General features: G+C 44.8%; 1 protein-coding gene across 1 annotated transcript in view; it reads right to left on the bottom strand.

Annotated features, from left to right (window-relative positions):
* LOC142814134 (uncharacterized) overlaps positions 1–22,525 on the bottom strand; it is a 168,951-nt gene that overhangs the window by 75,179 nt on the left and 71,247 nt on the right. The window contains exons 9-19 of the mRNA XM_075892071.1: positions 19,122–19,239; positions 16,545–16,648; positions 15,349–15,443; positions 14,683–14,761; positions 12,417–12,600; positions 10,131–10,267; positions 9,144–9,304; positions 6,996–7,236; positions 3,299–3,406; positions 2,225–2,531; positions 1,083–1,126 (exon numbers count right to left, since the gene is read on the bottom strand). Of these exons, the coding sequence (XP_075748186.1) occupies positions 1,083–1,126; positions 2,225–2,531; positions 3,299–3,406; positions 6,996–7,236; positions 9,144–9,304; positions 10,131–10,267; positions 12,417–12,600; positions 14,683–14,761; positions 15,349–15,443; positions 16,545–16,648; positions 19,122–19,239 (1,578 nt within the window). The remainder of the gene's footprint in view (positions 1–1,082; positions 1,127–2,224; positions 2,532–3,298; positions 3,407–6,995; positions 7,237–9,143; positions 9,305–10,130; positions 10,268–12,416; positions 12,601–14,682; positions 14,762–15,348; positions 15,444–16,544; positions 16,649–19,121; positions 19,240–22,525) is intronic.

Here is a 22,525-nt window from a genome sequence, read left to right as displayed (position 1 = left end):
CCTTTCTGAAATCTAAGAAAACACAGTCTGTTTGATCGTTGTCATCAACCTCGGACACTAAATCATGGTAGAACTCAATCAGCTGTGTTTTGCAAGACAGGCCCCTGCGGAAACCATGTTGATCATCAGCTAATAATTTATGTTGAACTAAGTGTTTCATTATGTCTTTATAGAAAATGTGCTCTAGTATTTTGCAGGGAATAGATGTTAATGAAATAGGTCTATAATTGTTGGCCTCTTTTTTGGAACCACCCTTGTGAATAGGAACCACGAAAGCCATTTTCCAGTCCTCAGGCAGAACCCCAGTAGAGAGGGATTTTTTCTATATTAGGTAAAGATAAGATGCTTTTGGCCAGGCACAGCGCTTCAACACGCGTGGGGAAATACCATCTGGACCAGGGGCCTTGGTTTCGTCTATATTTTTTAAAAGGGATTCGATACCACTCACGCAGAGTTCAACCGGTGGCATTAATGGCTGAGTTCCCAGAGGTGGCTCTGCTAGCGTAAATAATTTCGCAAAATCCGTTTGAGGTAAAAATATGGAGTGAAAGAAATCATTAAGACACGACGCTTTATCAATATCACTGGACAAGATCTGACCATCATGGAAAATTTCGTTTACTCCGGTTGAATCAGCTCCACAGTTTCACGGCTTGCACGGTACGAAATAAATGTTCGTAACCAGCGATTACAATCCGAAAGTGGATACGCACTTCTTTTTTTTTTTCATTTCTCACAATACCGAACTATTGTTAACATTTCAATCGGGTCATCCCCCTCGACTTCCTTGTTGACAACATTGAGAAAATGAAGTCGACGAAGTAACGGACGAGATTTTGGACCTAATAGGTGAACTGAATCAACGGCGTTAAGCCGAAGATTTACATCTGCATCCATCTATTCTGGATGAAGGTGTTTACATCGATTAACAAAGGGCTAGTTAGTTTCCTTCTGATTGTTAATGTCACCACAAAACAAGTATTAAAAAAACATTTAGCGTCAGGTCTATTCGTCGATATCTCCCAGCGGCCAGCAATTCTGCATGCAGAGTTCTTAAGCGAACACAGCAGCGTATTGCTCACCCGTTTGACGGTCGGTTTACTCTTGATGAGAACTTGGGGAGGCTCTGCAAGCAATCAAAGTGAAAAAAAAACCATATGCTCTCAATGACGGCAAATCATGATAACGATAAAAACTCATCTATGTGAGGCTCACATGGGATTGTCTTATTCGCACTATTACAGCGCGCCCCGACTGTATATACGCACAGGCCATTTTACATTAGGAAGAGGAAGAAAGCTTGGCGCGCGAATTCTTTTTTTTTTTTTTAGTCTGGCTGTAACGCATGCATAGGTTCGAGGACTAAAAAGTGCGCCTTAGTGCCATGAGAATACGGTATTTGAATGAATACAATACTTTTTTTTATGCTAAATCAGCACTCAATGATTGGTTTTAACCGTACAGGCTCTCATAGGCTATTACATTTTTTTCACTATGAACAAAAAATATTCGTCGTCGTCGTCATCGTCGTCATCATTGTTGTTGTTGTTGTTGTCGTCATCGTTGTCGTTCTTGTTGTCGTTGTTGTTGTTGTTGTCGTCGTCGTCGTCGTCGTCGTCGTCGTCGTCGTCGTCGTCGTTGTTGTTGTTGTTGTTGTTGTTGTTGTTGTTGTTGTTGTTGTTGTTGTTGTTGTTGTTGTTGTTGTTTTTGTTGTTGTTGTTGTTGTCAACGGCAAGAAAAAGAAGACCGTGTATAATGCTTTCACATTGGCTGGTTTTGGAGTGATTAAGCTGTCATTGAAATATTTTTTTTTCAGACGTAACACCCACATAATCACGCCCCGCCGCGGTGGTCTAGTGGCTAAGGTAGTCGGCTGCTGACCCGCAGGGCGCGGGTTCGAATCCCGGCTGCGGCGGCTGCATTTCCGATGGAGGCGGAAATGTTGTAGGCCCGTGTGCTCAGATTTGGGTGCACGTTAAAGAACCCCAGGTGGTCTAAATTTCCGGAGCCCTCCACTACGGCGTCTCTCATAATCATATAGTGGTTTTGGAACGCTAAACCCCACATATCAATCAATTAATCAATCAACCCATATAATCACAAACGATTTGATAGCTTCCATATTCGCGAGAGCGTATGCACGTACCACCAGTAAAAGACCATGTCATTGACCACGGTCCCTCGCTGATTTCCGAAGGAGTGCAGCCAGCGAAGCTAGACGCACGTTCACCCATTTCACACTTCACTGCCGGGGTGCAGTCGAGCACGTTTTCGTTCTTTTCTTCAACCACCGCTTCATCCTCGTCATCGTCGTCATCGGAGCTGCCCAGGCGCTGCGTCACGGGCGAGTCCCGACCGACTCGCAGTGGACTCCGGTCGAGGAGCGGGTACGACTCGGCGAATTTCGCCCACGACGCGCTCGACGTTGGTCGGCCCGAGTTCGACTCTCGTCGACCACCGTAGGCTGTTACCAGCGTGAAAACGAGCACCAAGCCCGTCAGCACGCAGGAGCAGACCAAGTAGATAATCACCTGCGAATTATTATTCGGGTGAAATACTTAGATGCCCCCATCGAACGCAAAAAGTGACCGTCAGGCTCAGCATCGGCGGCATCGATGCGATTGGTGTAAAAAGTAATCATCATTCGATGACTTCATCATGCGAAGTCTTCGTGGTTCTCGTTTGAATTCACCCACGCCGTTGGCTTCATTACATCGCGTCGCTATTGCTGAAAGCTGGGCGACTTCATTGCTGGCCCTACGGAATCGGTGCCTGCTTGTGAATTTTGTGCATGCGCTACATGTAAGTGACTAAACACGTTTTTATTTATTATATGACGTAAGATTTGATGTAGCGCAAAGCAAAACGCAGACACGGGAAGGCACGTATGGATACAACACAGCGCTAAACATACGGAGTCCGCATGTGCCTTTTCGTACACGTGTTTTGCTTCGCGCTTTCAAATCTTTTCAAATGCTTCACCGACAAGCCCACATTTCAACATTCGTCGACCGCGTAAATAGGTGTTATAGCAAAAACATACTGCGCAGTTTGCACTGCACCATTCCAATCCACGTAATCCTGTTCAGCTATAGTCTTCGTCAAAGCGAAGCAAAAAATGCACGGTCTTTTTAAATAACGCGAAGAGTCTAATCATCCACGAGACTCCTAAAATTACAATGACGTTATCAGCCGATTACATCACAACAGTCTATGTCATCACATCACATTATGAGGGAGCTCATGTGGTATTTATTCTTTTGTTCATGTGCATTTGTGAGACATAAACATGGCGCACCTGGTTGTTCCGGAAAAACTCGTGCAGGTCGACGCGGCCCGTCGTCTCGCCAGGGCGATCGGTGGCGACGACTCTGTCCCGAGAATGGTGGTCGTTACTGATCCCCTCCTGTGTGTAGCAGCCAATGCGAATGCAAAAACTTTTTTTAGCGTTCGAGAATAGTGTCCACGCAAGCAGTCAGAGACAACTATACGTCCACAAAAGACAGATTCACGCGTACAGATTGACCGACAAATTACGCCACCGGTGCGTCGTTTTAACACAATAATGCGTTTCTTTTTTTAACGCAAAAGCTCTACTTGGCCCAGTTGAGCCAGTTTCGCCGTGTAGAACGGATACCACGTAACAAGCCACGCAAAATTTAATTATAACGTTGCAGTTCTGATTGCATGCATCAGGTGCAATAACGATGTGGAAGCTAGCGAGACTTCTAGCAATGAATGCTTCCGCACTAAGAAACAGTACGATGACTTTTTTTTGCATCTGAGACATGATTTATTTTCCTCCTTGGGCTTAGCAGTAAATGAAGATGCTTTGTTCGTCGTTATATGGCTAACGTTGTTCTGGATCACTTGGCATCCCTTCGTTCTCACTTTCGATGTTTTACTTGTAGCATTTCGTGGCGCTGCGCGTGCGTGCTCGTCTCGCACGAGCATTAGAACGATGAAAGCCAAGCACCAGACGCGTGTAGTCCCACATACTGCTGGCCAAACTTCTTCCGTAGCTTCCACAGCATTGCACCATGTATGAAACGGAGCATAGAGCTTATACAACTGCGGCCGCCTTCCCCTTCCAGCTGTGATTAAGTGAACGTATTCCTCGGCTCGTCTGTCTGGGTGTGTACTTTTCCGAATTCATTTACTCAGCAGCTGAGGTGAAAACGCAAAGAGAAAGCGCGTTTCCTATCAGAGGACCACGCGGGTGGCTGTACGTGGTTTAGGGCCATGGCGTTCTTCGCGTCGACTTATACTCTCTCAGAAGTTCCCTTCAGCACTGTGGAACCTACAGGGTTTCTCAGTAAATAGGTAGAGTGATTAGCCCCTTCACATGTATTCATCCAGGCCATGTCGTCTGCTCAGTCTTCGAAGATGGTTTATTAACTTAAAAATACAGTGAAACTGTGAACCAAGCAACCACGCCAGGAACTTGAAGCGTAAATTTGTTGCTCTTCTGAAGATCGGTATAGACGCTCGTGGCGGCGAATAACTTCACGTTGTGGCTGTTTCTCTCCGACGATGTTCGTGGCTACTGCTCCTTCGTCGGCGCGTTTCTTCGCGTTTCCCGGTGTAACGCTTCTTTTCGCACTCTCTCTCTCTCTCTCTCTTGCTTTGTTCCCACCGAAGGAGGATGCAACCTGGCACAGCGCACGAAACGCTGTGCCAGGTTGCATGTCCACTGGCATAGCCTCCTAGATTTCCCTTGCCTGCCGGATGAGCGCGAAACGCCCGTCATTTATGGCGGTGCTACCTACGTAGGGGTAAGGGTGTTTGTACTCAGCCTTAGAGATCGGCAATTTTGGCGTATGTTAATTTCAGAGGCTACGTTTTGTATTGAAGGGGTTGCCTGCTGAATGAGCGCACAACGCCTGTCATCTATAACGGCGGCACTTGCGTAGGGTTAATTATATTTACGTTTACGCCTTTTAAAAAAACTTTACGCTATTCTTGTTGCATATAAGCTCCAAAAACGTTAAACTTATTTGAAGACATCCCTACTTAAGTGGCGCCACCACCATAGTTCCGATGACGGCCGCTTCTCAAGTGACCGCTGGTAATCCGGCAGGCAAGGGAAATCTAGGAGGCTATGCCACTGGAGATGCGGCGTTCTTGGTCTGGCAACGCAGCCCAAACACTGCCTCGTCTCGTTAAGCTTAGCAGATGCGACTAAGCAAGCAGTATAACTCGCTAATAACGACAAAAACGCACCTGATGCTTTATTTACCACACCGAGATAAACCCAATTGATGGCTTATTTCACCATTTATTTGTTGATGTCAGCGCTGTGTGAGTGTAGCAAGATCAAGTTCGGATCGAAGCCGGGGTGTTATTCTGGACGCTGTGGAATTCCGCCATGTTGTCAAATTTCGCCATTGATCGATGCTGATTGACCCAGTGGACTGCTACGACCTCTCTGATTGGCCTAAAATGCCGCCGTTAGGAAATGCGACAATATGGTGGAATTACACCCCGGGTCGTCGCTTGTGCATGGGCGCTGACATGTTTATTTGTAAACACAGTTAACTGGCGGTAACCGACACAAATAATTTATTGCGTACGAAACGAATGTGAAGAATAAACGTATCACGAGTTGATGTGACGCAATACACACCAAACAAACGCCAACTTTACTCAACCCTGTCAATTAATATTAACGCACTTATACTATATATGAGACTATGTTTTGCTGCGCAAGCGTGCGGCTTTCTTACACCCCGTTGTTTTGGTAGCACTGAACCCGAGTGATCAAACTTAGTTGTTTATAAACATTTCAATCCGGCCTTCTCCGGGGAATGCCTGCGCTGTGATCATCCGCTTGCGGATACTTTCCACATAGTGTGGGCATGCCCATCTAACCCTGTGGTCCCCCAATCGTTTGCCCTTCACGAAACGACAGTACCGAGTGCACGCAATACGGAACGTTAGACTAGTCATATCGTTCGGTTAGAAAACTACGCTTCGGCTACGAGGGTAAACATCCCTAACCAAGTAAACAAGCTTTTGCTTGCATAACCAGCCTAGCCGAACCTAAAATCCCTAAACAGAAGAGATGAATATCTGGGGGCTTTAGCTGAGTCAAGCCACAGCAATTTTTCTCATATATCACTTCGCACTACCTGTAGGTAAGGCTTCCAGTTACAGCACTCACACTCTTAAATCGGGAGTTCTCAAATAGCTTGATCTTTCTTTTATTTGCAGTCTTTATCTTCTTGTCAAAACTGAAGGTAACTTTTGTGGTCCATGGCGCAATAATCACTTGTGTATATATTTACTATGTCTCGGACAGATAGCACGTAAATTCAATAATAAAAATGCAAGATTAAACATGTCAGAACATGTCACTGAGCGTCTAAGTGTACCAAACACCTCAATTTTTACAATAATTTCTATATTGCTGGATCCGCTTCTCGAGAGACCAGGAAAGCTAGATGTCAAGAAGCGGTTTCGCACAGTTATCCTTGTTTTTAAGGTATCCGAGTCAAGGTCTAAAAGACAAAGATCTGTATAATTCTGCTTTTTTTGACATGACTGTAAAGACAGGGAAGCTTCCTGAACTCTCTCTCTCTCTCTCTCTGTGCGTGCGCGCGCGCGCGCGCGCGCGTGCGTGCGTGTGTGCGTGTGTGTGTGTGTGTGTGTGTGTGTGTGTGTGTGTGTGTGTGTGTGTGTGTGTGTGTGTGTGTGTGTGTGTGTGTGTGTGTGTGTGTGTGTGTGTGTGTGTGTGTGTGTGTGTGTGTGTGTGTGTGTGTGTGTGTGTGTGTGTGTGTGTGAACAGCCTCAAGAGCAGCAACTTTGATCGAAACAGAGGCAGTTTGTGCCAAAGAGTCGTCGCCCCTCAGCATTCAGTCAGCCATGTCCAGGCGGTCTCCTGTCCGCCATGGCACAGTGCGGTGTCGATACCCCAGTTATCAACTTGCTTATCAACGCAAGTAATGATCAAGGAGCACTAGGGAACAACGTCCGATAAAAATGAAATAGCGAACCTTGGTATATTCGTCCAGGAAGTCACTGAGAAGCGAGGCAACGCGTCCGCTTTCGTTGGCGCCTTCCTCCGCGTACAGCCCGTTGCGCTCTCGCTGTTCTTCTGGGAGAACGTGGCTCGCGTTTCGTGGGGCATACGACAGTCGCCTCGCGGACATCTGTCGGGACGGAGGAGGCGTGACGCCGGAACTTAGAGCTGCCACTGAGACTAGCACAAATGACAACGCTAGGGAGATCATCCTGCTTGCCGGGAACGAAAGCCGAGGTGAGACTCGACAGAGACAGGATGCGGGGGCGTGGCCTCTGCAACAGCCACGATCACGTGCGATGTCATCATGGTGATGATAACAACTGACCACATTGACGAATTATCCTATGACCAGTCATTGTAGAAAGCACAAACGAGACGTAATTGTGGCAACACGTAAATAAATAAAAAGTCGGTGGTAACAACATTGTTTAAGTGCTTAAAACCTGTGAGGTATGGTGACGAAGACGAACGCCGCATTTGAAAATATTCCCCGCGTTACCCCTGCCTTGCGATTTTCGGTGAACAGGTGCGATTAAAAATAGTTAATCATCATCACAATCCTCGTCAGCGGCAGCATCAGCATAAGTGAAGAAAGCGGCACAAAAAAAAAAGGAGAAATTGCAAGTTTCGAGAATTTGGAGAAAATTAGGGCAATATAGAAGTATCATTTTCAAGTGGTCAGCACCCTTTTTTGTGTAGAAGTCAGCGCTACCAAACAAGCGAATAAGCAAGCAAGCAATACCGTCCTCTTTATGTGATTTTCTTTTTTGGGTTACTCTAGGAGCAGCAGTTTTGGAGAAATTCGTGTAGCTTGCTATGTATTTACTTTGATGTGTGCGTATTTTTCTGACATTCTTGATGTCTTCACCTACTTGGACAAAAGAAAAATTCTTTACAGCTTGGGTTGTGCTAGGCGAAATGAAAACTGGGTCACACAGAAGCCCTACACCTTAGCGCTACTCAGTGTTGCAGCTGCGCAATGATAGCAACTTCATCAAATCCGGCAAAATTTAACAGTCCAGGTATCTTATACCCTGCGCTGATTTCAATAGCTGTGAAATTTCGAGGTGTTCGAACATTTCCCTTGGTGAAAGTGGCTTGCGAATAAAATTGAATGCTGAACTGCCAGAATCAAATATTCGAAGCGAAACCTATAGAGATACTCTTGGTCAAAGTGGCCTGCGAATAAAATTGAATGCTGAACATCCAGAATCATATATTCGAAGCGAAACCTATAGAGATACTTCGTTTGATAGCAATGTTTTCCAGCCGCATGGATGATTGACGCTCGCTATCGACGGTTAATAACGACGCTCACTTGAGGACGTTTTCGAAGAGAATAACAGATGCGCTCTTTGGGGTGTTGGTTTTGGTTTCGCTATCTAAATTAGACAAATTTCATCGTTTTGCAGTGATAATCACTGGCTGTTTCATAGAAACTGCAGAACGACTCCAATTCGCTTATTTGACTTATCAGCCTATTTACAAGGATTAAAAAAGTTAACTCTTTTAATCTTCATAACTACTGCCATAATTTTATTGTTTGTATGCATCTTAGGACGCCCTCTGCCACAGTAAAGGTAACACTGCAGGTACACGCAGATACCTCCCTTCTGTAATGTTTTTATGATTTTGAACACATTCCTTGAAACTCCATCTCACTGTCTCTGAGTACCAAGCCATATGTTTATAACCCTTTATACAAAAGCCATTTGTCATTTTCTGTGGTTGTATACAGGAGCAAAGAGACACACAGTGTGACTGGTATTCACACATACTTTATTTTGTTGTCAATCAATCACGTAGGCCTCTGAAAATTTACAGCATGGTGCACTTGTGTCCGATGTGTAATGGTCGTTAAGCTTTTAATCTCGGCGCTGTTGTCTAAGTCTAAGTAAACTTGTCTAAGTAAACTGAAAAGCATTCATAATAGCATTTTTAAAATGGTGCAACAAATACAAAAGCGCTCTCTTGTGTCCTATACAGTTATAATTATTTCGCGCAGAGGTGGACCATGTACGAGTCCAAACAAAAACATCGAATGGCTTCCAGCTTGCTGCAATATAGTCGCGCATGAAGCCACGCTGCCAATGGCACCGCGACAGGATCCCTGTGCAGCTAAGACTGCAGCGCTGCCACGTTTTCGGTGATCCAGGGAATGTAGGTGGGAACCCTTGTGTAGAACCCGGGGAAGATTGCGCACCCTAGGCCAAAAGACACGATGCCGACGAGAGTGTAGAGACCACTGTTGCGTTGCACTGCGGGACCCCCCGAATCTCCCTGAAGACAAAGAAAAGAACAGCATTTGGTATCTCCTTCAGTCAACGGTGTACACGCGTATGTCATTTGCATTTGCCAGTCCTGTGCAACAGTAACACAATAATAGACAAGGAAATTAATCTAGTCGCTATCATCGTACAAAATATGGCTCCGTTTCGCTACTTCCGGGTGGTGTATAGCTGGACAAGACGATTTGACTGAAAGTGTACGGTGTTTCACAGAATACTCGAGGGTGGTGTGTCGTCGGTGCATAATGCACGAACAAAAGTTATCCCTTTGTCGCAACGTCTCACATCCATAAGGCATCAAAACAAAAAAATATATATAGAGCTCAGTCAGACTCACCCCCGTATTCACAAACTCTCCTCCACTCGACTTTCACCCTTCACTTGACAGAGTTGAGCACTGCGCCACCACACGGCTGAAAATGACGCTGCGCTACTCAAGAGTCAAGACTCTCAGCAGACTATCGCTAATATGCAGTGACTTGCCGTGCCTAGAGATGGCGCTCCCATCGGCTTTCTCAAGTGAAGGCGAAGTGTTTAGTGAAGCGAAGTTCTAGAATATGAGGGTCAGACTCGTCAATTTTGCTTTTGTGACTCGACTCGTACTCGTATTTTGTGACTGAAGAGCATTCGAGCCGTAAAATATCCCTTTTTACGTGGCGCTGAAGGTCGCCAATATTCGCTTCAGTAAATCAATATCCTTCACTGCATGTACGTGGACTTCTAATTAGCGTTGTTCGAGTGATAAAAGTTGCAGACGTATGAACCCTTTTGAAGTGCAAGAAGATCAACTTTATAGCTGTCGCTGAAAAAAGGCGCACCTGACAGGAATCCCTTCCCGGAATGCCTGCGCAGAACATGGTTGTAGAGTTGTAGCTTGTTAGCCCGGATACGGTGCATGCTAGGTTGCCCTGCACAGGCACTGTCACTGTCATCAGCTTCGGCGATCCGGGTCCACCTGGAACATCCGCAATAGAAACCACACTATGCATTTCCGACTCTTTGCTCAATAATAGCTCGTCGACGTTTGTCATTGCCCGACTCGTAGCCCTATTGATTCTCATGCATACCTGTAAAATGCAGTTTGTTTCTGTTTAATCGTCAACGGCTATCAGTATAGATCACGCTGTCAGTGGAATAAGTACAGTGAAGTTTTGCTTGAACGAACTTCAAGGTACCCTCAGAAAAAGCTCGTTGAAGTGAAAGTTCGCTGAACTGAAATAGCTGTTGCGATGTCTTATCAGGAGCTGAAGAACACATCAGCTGCTGAGACGAAATGTGAACATTTTATATGCAATACTGCTTATTTGACTGAAAATTCCTGCTTATTTAGCATGTTTTTAAAAATGTATAAATCATTTGCTGCACTTGTGCCCTTAGTTCTGTACTTGTTATGAATTAAGTCACTCTGCGCAAGCTATGATAAGCCTCCTCCGGCACAACAGTCTGCTGCCCAGCAAAGTATTTCACTTTTTTTTTAATACATCAGTGCTTCTACAGCTGAAATTATTGGTGTTTCATTTAAACGGTTATTTCTTCCTCTTAACGTATACGACGCTCGCTATATAATCTCTTCTGTAGACAAAACGGCGGATGTCTCAACGTGAGAGTCACAGGTTACACTGTCCTCAAAACACCAAGTGTTGTCTGTATATTTTAGACAATCCTTTATCAATATCACGTGAGAGGCATCGGACGCTGTCAGAAATTATGGCCGAAGAACTAAAGTGCGCTCCCCTCCAATTCCGTTTAACAGAAACGCGTTAGCATTGGGTTTACTGGCGCTACGGTGTGGGAGGTATAAAAGCTTCATACAGCTGAATGGTTCACACGACATCATCGTTAGCTTCACTGACGTTTGTTCAAGTGGTATTTTAATGTAAATCGCTATCGCTACTTTTGTCAGCGGCTAGGAAAAAAAAACAAACGCCAGGCCTGCGCGGAACGCACAGCACATTCACAGCGAAAGCTGTAAGAGCGGCCTTTCGCAGCCTTTTCTATAAACACTCTTTGGGTAACTGCTACAAGCACGCTTGCAGGGTACCCACTATACCATAAAAAATCATAGTTTTTGTGTGGTATACCTAGGCCGGCTTCACTGTGATATTCTTCATCATTCTTCGGAAAAGCGTGGTATCTACTACACATTAGCAAGGAATTTCGTGCAAATCTTTTTATGCAGTGGCTGACGACGATGAAGAATTACGCCTAAGGTGGGTATGCGCCACTATTATTAGGTGAACAAGAACAAGCTTTTGTAATGGATTGAAGCAGTGGACGACCAACTCGTTCTGCAATTCACATTGTGTGGCTCTTGGTTGTTTGTTTGCTGTTCTAAAACTCTTATTATACTCATGCTAACGCGATTCCTTTCCCGACATCAAGCCGGCCTAAGTCAAGTTTACGGAGTTTCGAGCACCGTCATGGCTCTGCGGTATAAAACACTGGGATGGCGCACGCAGGGGACTTGGATTCGAATCCCGCTGGGTCCTTGGTTTTTTTTTTTTATTTACTAAGTCTTTTTTTTTTTTTACGTGCGACAGTGGTTGCAAACAACGGCCGTGGAGGACAAATATACAGCGTACACGACCCTTCTTGTGATCTTATAACAGCTTTTGCGGTAAAAAAAAAATGAAAAAAAAAAAGAGGAAGACAACTGCCCGAAGGCAATGTAAGACACTTGGGTCTGGAAATATCCGAATCGGTTGTTCTATCATTCGGCGCCTCTACTCTGGGCTACAGTCACAAGGATGTTTACTACGCAATAGAGGAATTTATCAGTCAGACTAAAAGAATATAGAGCTAAATTCTTCATTTTTTTTAACTTTTAAATATTATTACTCAGTATTTATTTGTTTTGAAACCTATCCCTAGCATATACGAGTAGTATTGCGAAGAAACAAAAAAACTAATTCACCTGAAGAAGAAGAAGAAGAAGAAGAAGAAGAAGAAGAAGAAGAAGAAGAAGAAGAAGAAGAAGAAGAAGAAGAAGAAGAAGAAGAAGAAGAAGAAGAAGAAGAAGAAGAAGAAGAAGAAGAAGAAGAAGAAGAAGAAGAAGAAGAAGAAGAAGAAGAAGAAGAAGAAGAAGAAGAAGCGTATATGCATACCCATTCGGGTCGAACCCCATCCTGTGACGACGACCTGGCCCCTGATGCGGTAGTCTGGGGGCGGGAGACAAACCGCGCCGATGTGCCCTTCGCTTGCGGCCAGGTCGAACGGGGTCTCCAGCTTGAGCAGGGCGATGTCGTTGTTCACATCGTTGTAGCCACTGTACACGACTATCCGTGAGACCTGTTTTGATAAAATTTTCTTTGTTCAAATTGGTGAAGGAAGAAGTGTCTCGCGAAAGACATCCAGGAAGTAACAGACTCAACTGGACATTGCAAGACAACGCAGTCGAGAAAGCAGTTGTAGGGATCCGTCATCGTACAGTCATTTTAAGTTGTAACAACTTGATGAGCGCTGGCTGTTTTATAATTAGAGTGTAGAATGGAACACCGTGACGAGAACGAGGAGAGCAAAGGAATGAATACCACAGGGCATGAATTGAAAGTTTGTTCGGCAATCAAGTTTATTAGACAGGACATGCAAACACTGACAAACGGGGAAGTCAAAATACCACAAACATCATGGTGCTCCATCTTGTTGTGTGCGTGTTTTTGCATGTCCTCTCCCTTTAAGACATGAACCAACTAGGTCACATCTCTGTTATTCAATAATAGTTGTTTGTGTTTATGTATACGTCACAAACACACGGTACGATCGTGATGAACGCCGTGTAGAGGAGAGCTCCAGAAATTTTTGACCATTTGGTGTTTTTTTTAGTTGAGTGCACGGGTCTCCAGCATTTGAATTTCCATCGAAAATGTGGCCGCACGACCGGAATTTTTATCAGGCAACCTTCGACTCAGTAGTCGAGCGTCATAACCATCAAACCAGCATGGCGGGTGATGTTTATTAGAATAACAATAGATATTTTTAAATAGGCTTTGAACGGGCAGCTAGCACTTCTTCAGTGGTATTCGTCCCTGTGGTGTCTGTGGTGTTCGGTGGTGTAATTTTTCTCGTCACCCTTTTCCATTGTCTAACTTCTCTACGTAAACGTTGTTGATACTTGTTCTTTGGGTTCATTCCTTTATTCAAGTTTACATACTGTGCGGGCCTTTTTGTTTTCTCTGGCACAGTGTCGTAACACCTTTGATGACGGGTGAGAAAAAAGGCGTAGTGGAAACACGGTCCCGGATATGTCAGCTAAATTAAAAGAGCCTTGCAACAATTTTTCAAGTAATCATCGAATGGTTTAGCTTAAAAAACTTACTGCCTCACGAATCAGTCGCTTCAAAAAAAAAAGCATAAGATCAGTCAAAAACGAACGGAGTTACAATGGTTTGCCACACGCTTTAAGCACTTCCTCTCTGCTTTCATAAAAGCGACAGAACTGAAAGCTATGCAGGGAGGGGGGATGACGGCAAGAATATACGTCTCTACGTCAGAGCGTGTCATGACCTTGAACATTTCCTTTTGATGTTTTGATTCAACGCACGACTTATTTTCAGTGTGATCGCGAGTGCGTTCGCGGACACGTGGCGACATCTCGCCGTGGCCACGGTATAAAGCTATGAAAGTCACGATGTTCAGATGAGGCAATGGCCGTGGACATGGAAAAATGGCACAGTGACTTGGGCATATGGTATCATTTGTAGAGAGGAGGGAGCGATTTCTAGATCACTTCAAGTATGAATTGTAAATTCCAGGTCACGTGCTGCGCTATACTGTATGGCTAGCTATAGTTCTCAGGAGCATCGATTGCCGATCGGTAGCGTTTTCTGATCATGCAAAAAAAAAAAGTGCGGCAGGGCCCCTTGAATAATGTTTTCTATAGCTGTTTTTTTGTTTCTTTTTTGTGTGTGTCTGTCAGATGTTTCTTATCCTTGTCACATTCAGCTGATCTTGACAACAGGTACTGCTGGCAGTGTTTACGAGAAAAACTGGTGTGCCAGATATATACGCATCGTTCGGTAAAACGATATTCACTAGCGCTTATCAATATATCAAAATCTCTGATTGCCTGAATGTATGCATGTGTCCTAGTGATGTATGCTGTGTTCATCATTCCATGATAGCTGAAATGATTTGGCACCGTTATTATCATGTCAGGGAAGCCTACATTGAAATCATAAGCAGCAGATTCTCAAGAATAGAAAATATATTCGCGCTACGAAGATGGGCGAAAGCAGAAGTGAAAAGAGCAGTACGTTCATATACATGTCAAACGCACTCATTTTATCGAGGCCGTGTGTTCACCAGCAAATAAGTTTGTCAATCGTCCAAAATCGGTGCCATTCTTCAATGTTTGAAAACTGAACCACTCACCGAGCGGCGCTGACTGTAACTTGGTGGGTCACGCAAGTCCAGAAGCCCCCCTTGAACAGAAATCGTGTCTGGAGACGTTCTGCGATTGATAAAAATTGTTGTTTTGCTTCTCGTCACTCTTGCAATGAGACAACGTTGAATATAATATACATCCAGTGTCATTATTAGGCTAGCCGTGCTAGGTCTACAGACATCTACAGCGGCCAATGGGCGCCACAACCCAGACTTATTGCCCCATGCACCGCCTATCAATATATCATCGAAAATGGAACGGTATTCCGAAGTACAGAGAATGACGTTACATCGCTTACAGTGCGAAAATCTCAGAGTGTCGCTGAGTTCAAAATTTCAAGATCACTAATGTCCACGCTTTTACGGTTTTGATAATGGCGTACACATGTCGCCCCATACGTTGAGCATGCGTATGTTGTTTTTTTTTTTTGCACGTAGTGAAATGTGATTTTGTTTTACGGCTGATATTCATGATTTTAGCTGCTCCTCGATAGCCAACATACGGCCAATCCAAAGCGCACAAGCTGTACAATACACTCTACGATCAGCTAGCGTGTTGGACAAGCGACGCTCACAGAAGCAGCATACGAGTAATAGCACCACCATTATTGCATTGTTGTAGAAACAAGTGGTACATTCTACCACCGCCCTTACGAGTCAACGCAGTGCCCGGCCGTGACAATGATGTCGGGAGCGATGAGGCTCCCTCCACAAAAGTGGAAGTTGTCTTTCTTTCTCTGGACAGATACCTGCGAAAGGAAAAACAACATTTACGCCACGAAAGGAAGAGAATCGCCACGTCACATTAACAAGATTAGCCCCGAGCTCTAGGTTCAACTCTGGAGTGTTTATTCGAGGAGAAGGAATAAGCTTTCATTAAAACCAGCAATTTAGTCGGCTGGGCCTAGGCCTCCCACGTGGGGACGTCGGGTTCTTGCCTTTTCGTCGCCTCTTGGGCCTGCTGGGATAGCCCAAAGTTGATCGTCGAGGTAGGAGTTGCGCAAGGCGGCATGCCATCTCGACGAGAAGATCTCTGTGTCAATGTATGAGTATTGGGGTTTACATTACCATAGCAAATGCGGGAACGAAGCTATGCCTGGGTCTTACAGAACTTACATTTTACGGGCGAAGCTCCTTAGGGCGTGGGCCTGTACATCTCATGGGGTTTGTTGTTGGTGATGTACGTAACCACCGGTGGCATACACCCACTCTAGAGCGAGTATGTAACACAGGGTATGGGAGATGGCGGTACTTGGAGATCCCTGCAAGAAGACGTTGACTCTTCCAACGAGTTTATCATTGCCCTCCTCAACGTTCGTTCTCTCAATTCACATGTGGATTTCAACAATGATATCTCAGATACGACCAATAATTGGTTTATCCAGCATGTGGCGCCTAGATATGCACTCAGATGTATATCGTATGACCATATGAAACCAACCACGATCTGAGGAACATGCATTGACCTAGTACTTGCAAATTTTCCACTGCAACCTATACAGGAACCGCTCACCCTTGAAAGACCATAAAGGGGCATCGCAAGCCATCCATCGTCTCTAAGAACAAAGAAAAGTTTATTTCTATATATACACCCACAGTGTTTCTCATGACGTCTTTAGATCATGATCAACTGGGCGAATTACACGCGGAATATTCATGGTTATACCGACGATTAATCTCTCCGGAGCTTCGCCCGCTCGTCATCGTTCACCCCGTGGATATGCTGTGATTTTTTACTCATTGTTTTAAGTGTATGTGTGATGGTGCTTTAAAAGTAGGGGCCTTAAGTTTCGTTCCCGGTCATGAGTTGTCTCATACGCCAGGGAAAGAGAACAATAACATTCTCTCACCTGCCATGGGTACTCAGCATCTTTAGCCTCCGTGCCTCCCACAATTCTGTCATCCTTGAACCGTCGTGAACTGGAGACGCCGCATTGGGGTCCACTGTCGCCAGCTTCAAAAATGTCATACTCGTTTATTTATTAGCCAGTATTACTATAGGTAAAGTAGATTGAATCTGGTTCAGACGATAACAAAAACATGTTTCATGGTCTCTTACTGAGTACTTCAATTCATATTTGCTTTTACTGCGAAAAGTGTCTGCATGTACATTCATTCCATCTGATATACTTCAAAACGTGATGGCGTTTTGTACACTGTCGTACTTTCGTAATATATATATATATATATATATATATATATATATATATATATATATATATATATATATATATATATATATATATATATATTACCGAAGGGTGCTAAGTTGCGAAGATCGAAGATCACAACACAGGGGTTGGTGGTTGGTGGAAAGGGTGGCTTTACATTTGAAAGATCCTTGTAGAGGCTCAAGAAAAGTGAAATCTGTTAACTCGGAAAAACTGTCACTTTCAAATAACACTCACTAACACACGTAGCGGAGAATTTATTCGGGGAACAGGGCTCTGCCTCTCAAGGCATGTTTACCTATGTCGTTAATTTTTCAAACTCAAAAAGTGGTCTACCCCGTTTCCTGTTATTAGCTAAAGGCATAGTATTAGGCCGACCATCGCACAGATGTTTAAGGACACGAGTAGAAAACTACATAGCTTCTATTGGAGAGATGGCAGGAACACTGTGCACGCGTGGCGCCCAAGAACCACTCGTAAAGGTGCACGTGAGGCAGTATATGATTATCAGATTAAATCGGGCAGACTATAGGCTAGAAACTTATGAGCTCGAAAACGATCACCTGATAATCGCGGACAAGGTTAAGTGCAAGTGAAAAAAGCTGGCGAAGCTTTCATAAGGAGCGCAATGTTTGCAAGGGTGAGACTTGACGATTCTCAAGAGTAGTCCGGTTACTTCAATATAGGTTGTTTCCATAGGCCTTAGCTGGGAGATGAAATTATTCTCTAGGTTGTTGCTAGGACTTAGCTAGCTGATGCTAGCTTGTTGTTACGTTGATTTTCAGTGCAGAGACATTCGAGTTGAAATGGACAGTCACAGACACACTCTTCTTAGAGAGAGTGGCGTCAATTACGCTTTATGTGTGTTCGTGTTTGCGTTCTTATGTGTGCGCGTAAATATAAACACGCCAAATTGAAAACTGTGATAAAGTGGCTAGCGATTGAACACCTCCCAACCCCCCCCCCCCCTTCTTCCCAGGCTACGCCAATATGTTGTGAACGATGCTTTAGATAACATGTGCAAGTCCTTGTGAGGAAGAATAGATGGACTTGTTAGTAATGGGTCAATTTGTAAGCTTCTTCGTAGAGCGGCAAGGGACGTGGACATGGAAAGAAACTTCACACAGACAGCACCGTGCATCGTGGTCATAGGTCGCCATAAAAACCGGAGCTCACTCAGGCCCACTAAAGATGTATATACTTCTCTGAGGGTTCACTAGGACTGACTGAAATTTTTCTCAAGCGGAATCACTCAGGCTCGTACTCACTACAATTTTTTTTTTTCAACCGGACCCAGTCGGACTCAAGCTCATCAGCATATGGCCTAGCCCGGGCTCGCTCAGACTAAGACTCCCGGCTTGATCTGAGTCTGGGTGAGTTATTCGACTCATTCGCAGTGACAATGCGCAGTGACAATGCGCTGTATTGTCTGAAGCGAAAATAAAATTTGATTTGATTGATTGATTGATCAATCCGTGAGAATAGGTTCGGCTTTTTCGATCAAAGTGTAAATGCTTCTTAAAGCAAATATATATCTCGCATAATCTGCTATGCGAGACTACAGCCCGCCTTTCGATTTTGTGCCTCTTCAAGTGAGAGTTGTCAGGAATCTAAATTCAGTAAGGACATTTTGATTCAGTAAGCACTCACACGAGGCACTTTTATCAAAAAGTTTTCGCGAAAAAGTTTGCAAGAGCGTTTCATGGAACTACCTCCTCTCACCTATGGGTCGCTCTTATTAATAATTATTTAGGCGGCATGTGATCGCTTATGCGTTTATGTGTGTGTGAAAAGACTTGAGTGCAAATGTAAACTGATATGCGGCTGACAGTAATGCTGAAAATGAATAGGTATGACCATATGTGGCCAATAAAAGATGGGAATCACTCATACTCATTGAAAAAATATATTTTGCAATTGTTACTCACTAAACTAAAACTGTAGATCAATATTTTCCTCAAACGCACTCGCCCAGATTCCAACTCCATAAAATTTTCCTCAGCTAGACTCACTCGGATTTAAACTCAACAAACTCTTACGAACCCGGACTCATTCAGACTTACACTGACAGCCCTTTTCCGAGTCTGAGTGAGTCCACGGGAGCCGACTTACGTATGAGTGAGCTTGTCGACCTATGTCGTTGTACTACGTTCCTTCAAGTCCCATGCCGCTGCACTACAGCAAAGCAAGTGTACTGTTTACTTTTCCTCCCATCTGTCATCGTAATCTATAGCGCAAGGCCAGTTTAGCACTCACCGCACGCAAGTGAGCTGGAAGACAACGTTAGCAGAAAGCACAAGACGAACATGTCCCCTCGTGGAAAACGTGCTGCCTGAAAACGAAACGCTAAGTGGGACACACAGGGCGAGTCGAGTTATACCGCGTCGCCGTCCAGGTCCATCGGTTTCCAAGACGTATGACGTCCCGGACGTATTAAATACTGGTGCCTATGCGGGTCGCACAGTTGCCGCACACTTTCTTGGGTCAAGGGGCGAAACACGTGCTCCTCTTTCCGAGCGCTGTGGATCCACTTCACTGGAGATTGTCCCGTCAAATCGATCTATTTGAGCAGTCGATCGAGTGACATCACAAATATGCGGGCGTCGTGCAATAACTTAGCACTAATCCCTGTGCTGCGCTGTGTGGCGTGAAACATTCTAAAACTCCGCAATTATGAAGGTCATCGTATGGAGGGCTTCAGAAAATTACCACAGTGTTTTAGTCGTTAATACATCTCCAAAATAGGCGCGTAGCCAGAAAGCTTTTTCATTAGCGGGAGGGGGGGGGGGGGGGCACCACTTTGATTTCGGGAGGGGCACCCCCTTAAAATGGCCGCGTGCCCGGTCAGAGACAGGCACCGCAATCGAACGCATGACCACATGTGCTCTACAAAAGCACGACGCCATGGTCCTTCAGCACGGTGTAAAATGCCTCACATTGTGCCTCTGAGCTGTACCCCGGCGAATTCTGTAAAGACTAAGGAAGGTGATTGGGCTGATTAAGAGATCCCAAGTTTCGCTGACCCTTTAGCGAGAGCTGCTGTTCTTTAATGTAAACGTTCAGCGCACCATTTGTGTTCGCGTGAAGGAACGGTGCGACAGCTTAGCGCAGCCAGAATTTACAAAAAGGAGCGTGGCTCAACGATTCTTCCTGTACGTTCGTGCACGCGTTCGAATACGTGCGTGTGTATATACGCATGGAATATTAAAACATTTTTAAAAAAACTTGACCACCCCGCCCCACCTGGCTACACCAGCACAATGCGGTGTTAGGTCCTTGAGAACATCGATACACAAGAGGTACCACCATAAGCATGCAGGTCATTATCATATGCTATATAAGAGGGAGACTTGAGCACGGCTTCCCGTCCCATTACCATTTGTTGTATTTCATCACAAACAGCGTAGCACTGGCGTAGCCAAGAAGGGGGGGGGGGGGGGGAGTAATGAACTGGCCGAACCCACCTACCACCTCCCATCCCTGAAAACATTTCTGACCACTTTATCGCAGCATACCTTAAATTACAATAATTGCAATCCCCGGCAAAACCAAGTTATGTATCGTTCGCACCTTCCCCTGTGGAAATTAATTAGGTGTATTTTTCTCAAGAAAAAATCAAACGTAAGTGCACTTGAATATGTTAAGCAAGCGAGCACATGCATTTACGGGCATACGTTTATTATTCCGCGAAAGAAACGCTGGGAGCCAATGAAGATGAAAAGCAGAAACAAATATGCATTCAACTCCGCATCCAATGAAACTAAGAACTTTTTGAGACCTGCTTGCAAAACGTGCTGGCGAAGCGCGGTTATAACTAAAGGATCAAGCGTTGAGGTACGCTGCGCCTTCTACAACGTTGCACTGGCGTGTTACGCCCACGGGATGGAACGACTTCGTCCTCACGTACGACTGAGTGATCGAACATGGCCTTCATAAACCGCGTGCGCGCTTGTCTTATCGTTCCACAATTTCATCATAGAAGCACATCTTTCAACTCGTTCAAAATGAGCCTTCAGTTGTACTCTCCAAAAAAGGCAAGGAGAAGATGAGAGGGCCGTCAACGCGCAACGCATGAGGGCAGTTCCACGACCTCAGGCTCAATCAATCCTGTCTGACAGCGCCACGCTAGCTGCTGCGGGATGCCGCTTCCTCGTAGTTTGGTGTCACCCGCTGAGGCTTATGCAAGCTAGTGGCTGCTTATCTGTGTACGAGCTATTACCATGTGACCAGAAGTTTACACACAGACCACCTTGTCTCGGCCTCATTATGATGAATCTGGGATGCACTGAAGTAGTCAGGGGGGAGAGGGGTCGCCCCCCCCCCCACCTCCACGGCAGTTTAATTTGGCGTATTACATACACGAAAACACACGCACGAATGTACAGTATGGTCCACTGTTAAAGGGAACACTCGAATGCACACCATCAATATTCCTGGCCCTCTAAGAGCAAGTGGATTAAGAAACAATCTTCATGCAAGCCAATAGTCTGTCAAGAGGAGGCAGAACTTTTAACCACCAGTATTCTTATGCATATCTAAGCCGCTATGATTCCGTAAGATAGTGAAATTTAAACATGCTGCTCACACAAGTGTTCCCTTTAACAGTGGACCCGTCTGTACATGAAGGGTTTCTGAATATACATACAGGGTTTTGAAGACGGGCGGGGCGTTTCCTCTTTGCTTGAGAAGCATTCAACGGCAGGGCTAGCAAGCAGGGAGGGGGCGGGGTGTTGTCGCGCGCACACTCTGAGCGACGGGGATGGGCCACCTCATTTGATCTCAGCTTCAGCTATATTCACCACCCCCGCTCACACGCTTTTATCCGCGAGTAGAACAAATCGATACACAGGTGGGATGTTTACTTTATACGGAGCATGACGGCGACGGCAAATCCCATCGAAACTATCTATATCATTGTTGTCGCAATGAAATAAGGCTCCATGCTGAGATGCCAGCGCAGCTGCCACAGTCTCATCTGAAAAAGAGGGACGCATTTGCCTTTCGAGTACTGTTTACAGGACTGTGACATCTGTTTCTTGTACAGGGTTATACATGAGTAATCTTCATTCATCTATTTTCTTGAAACTTATTGCTTGCATAAAACAACTTTTTTTTGTAACCTCACGCTTTTTATGTTACTGAGTTCACGGAACTGAACTTTCTTTCTCACGTGACCTAGGCCAGTGGCCGATTTATAAAAGGTTCTCAGGGTCATACGTGTGCTTACAAAAGAGACAGTGGTATTCATATTAAGTTTCCTCCAAACAAAAGCAAGGCAGTAATGACCAGCGTAGTGTGGTTAAAGAGATTAGAACACATTTAAGAATTACAACACATTTGAAAAAATAAATCTTACAAAACAAACTGTTGAGTATCCCCTTTAAATGATTTATTTCTAGAAAGTATAACACAGGGCCTTACTGTACCCACTTCAGCAAGGTCTGCTTTGTTACCAACTGCAAGTAAGCTGGCAGCTAGCTCTTCTGGGTGCAACTTCGCGTAACTCTACAGAATGCTGGTGTAATACAATACAGACTTTAAAAGGGGGACACCGTCTCGTACAGTCTCTTTTCAGGCCAGGAGTCTTAATTCCTGGCCTAAAATCTAATCATTTTGATCATGTAAAAGCAAGCTTGTTTTTTTTTTTTCTCCTCTGCCCT

Source organism: Rhipicephalus microplus, chromosome 4, assembly GCF_043290135.1.
Source record: "Rhipicephalus microplus isolate Deutch F79 chromosome 4, USDA_Rmic, whole genome shotgun sequence".
Lineage (NCBI taxonomy): Eukaryota > Metazoa > Arthropoda > Arachnida > Ixodida > Ixodidae > Rhipicephalus > Rhipicephalus microplus.
This window is presented reverse-complemented; position numbering and strand designations above follow the sequence as displayed.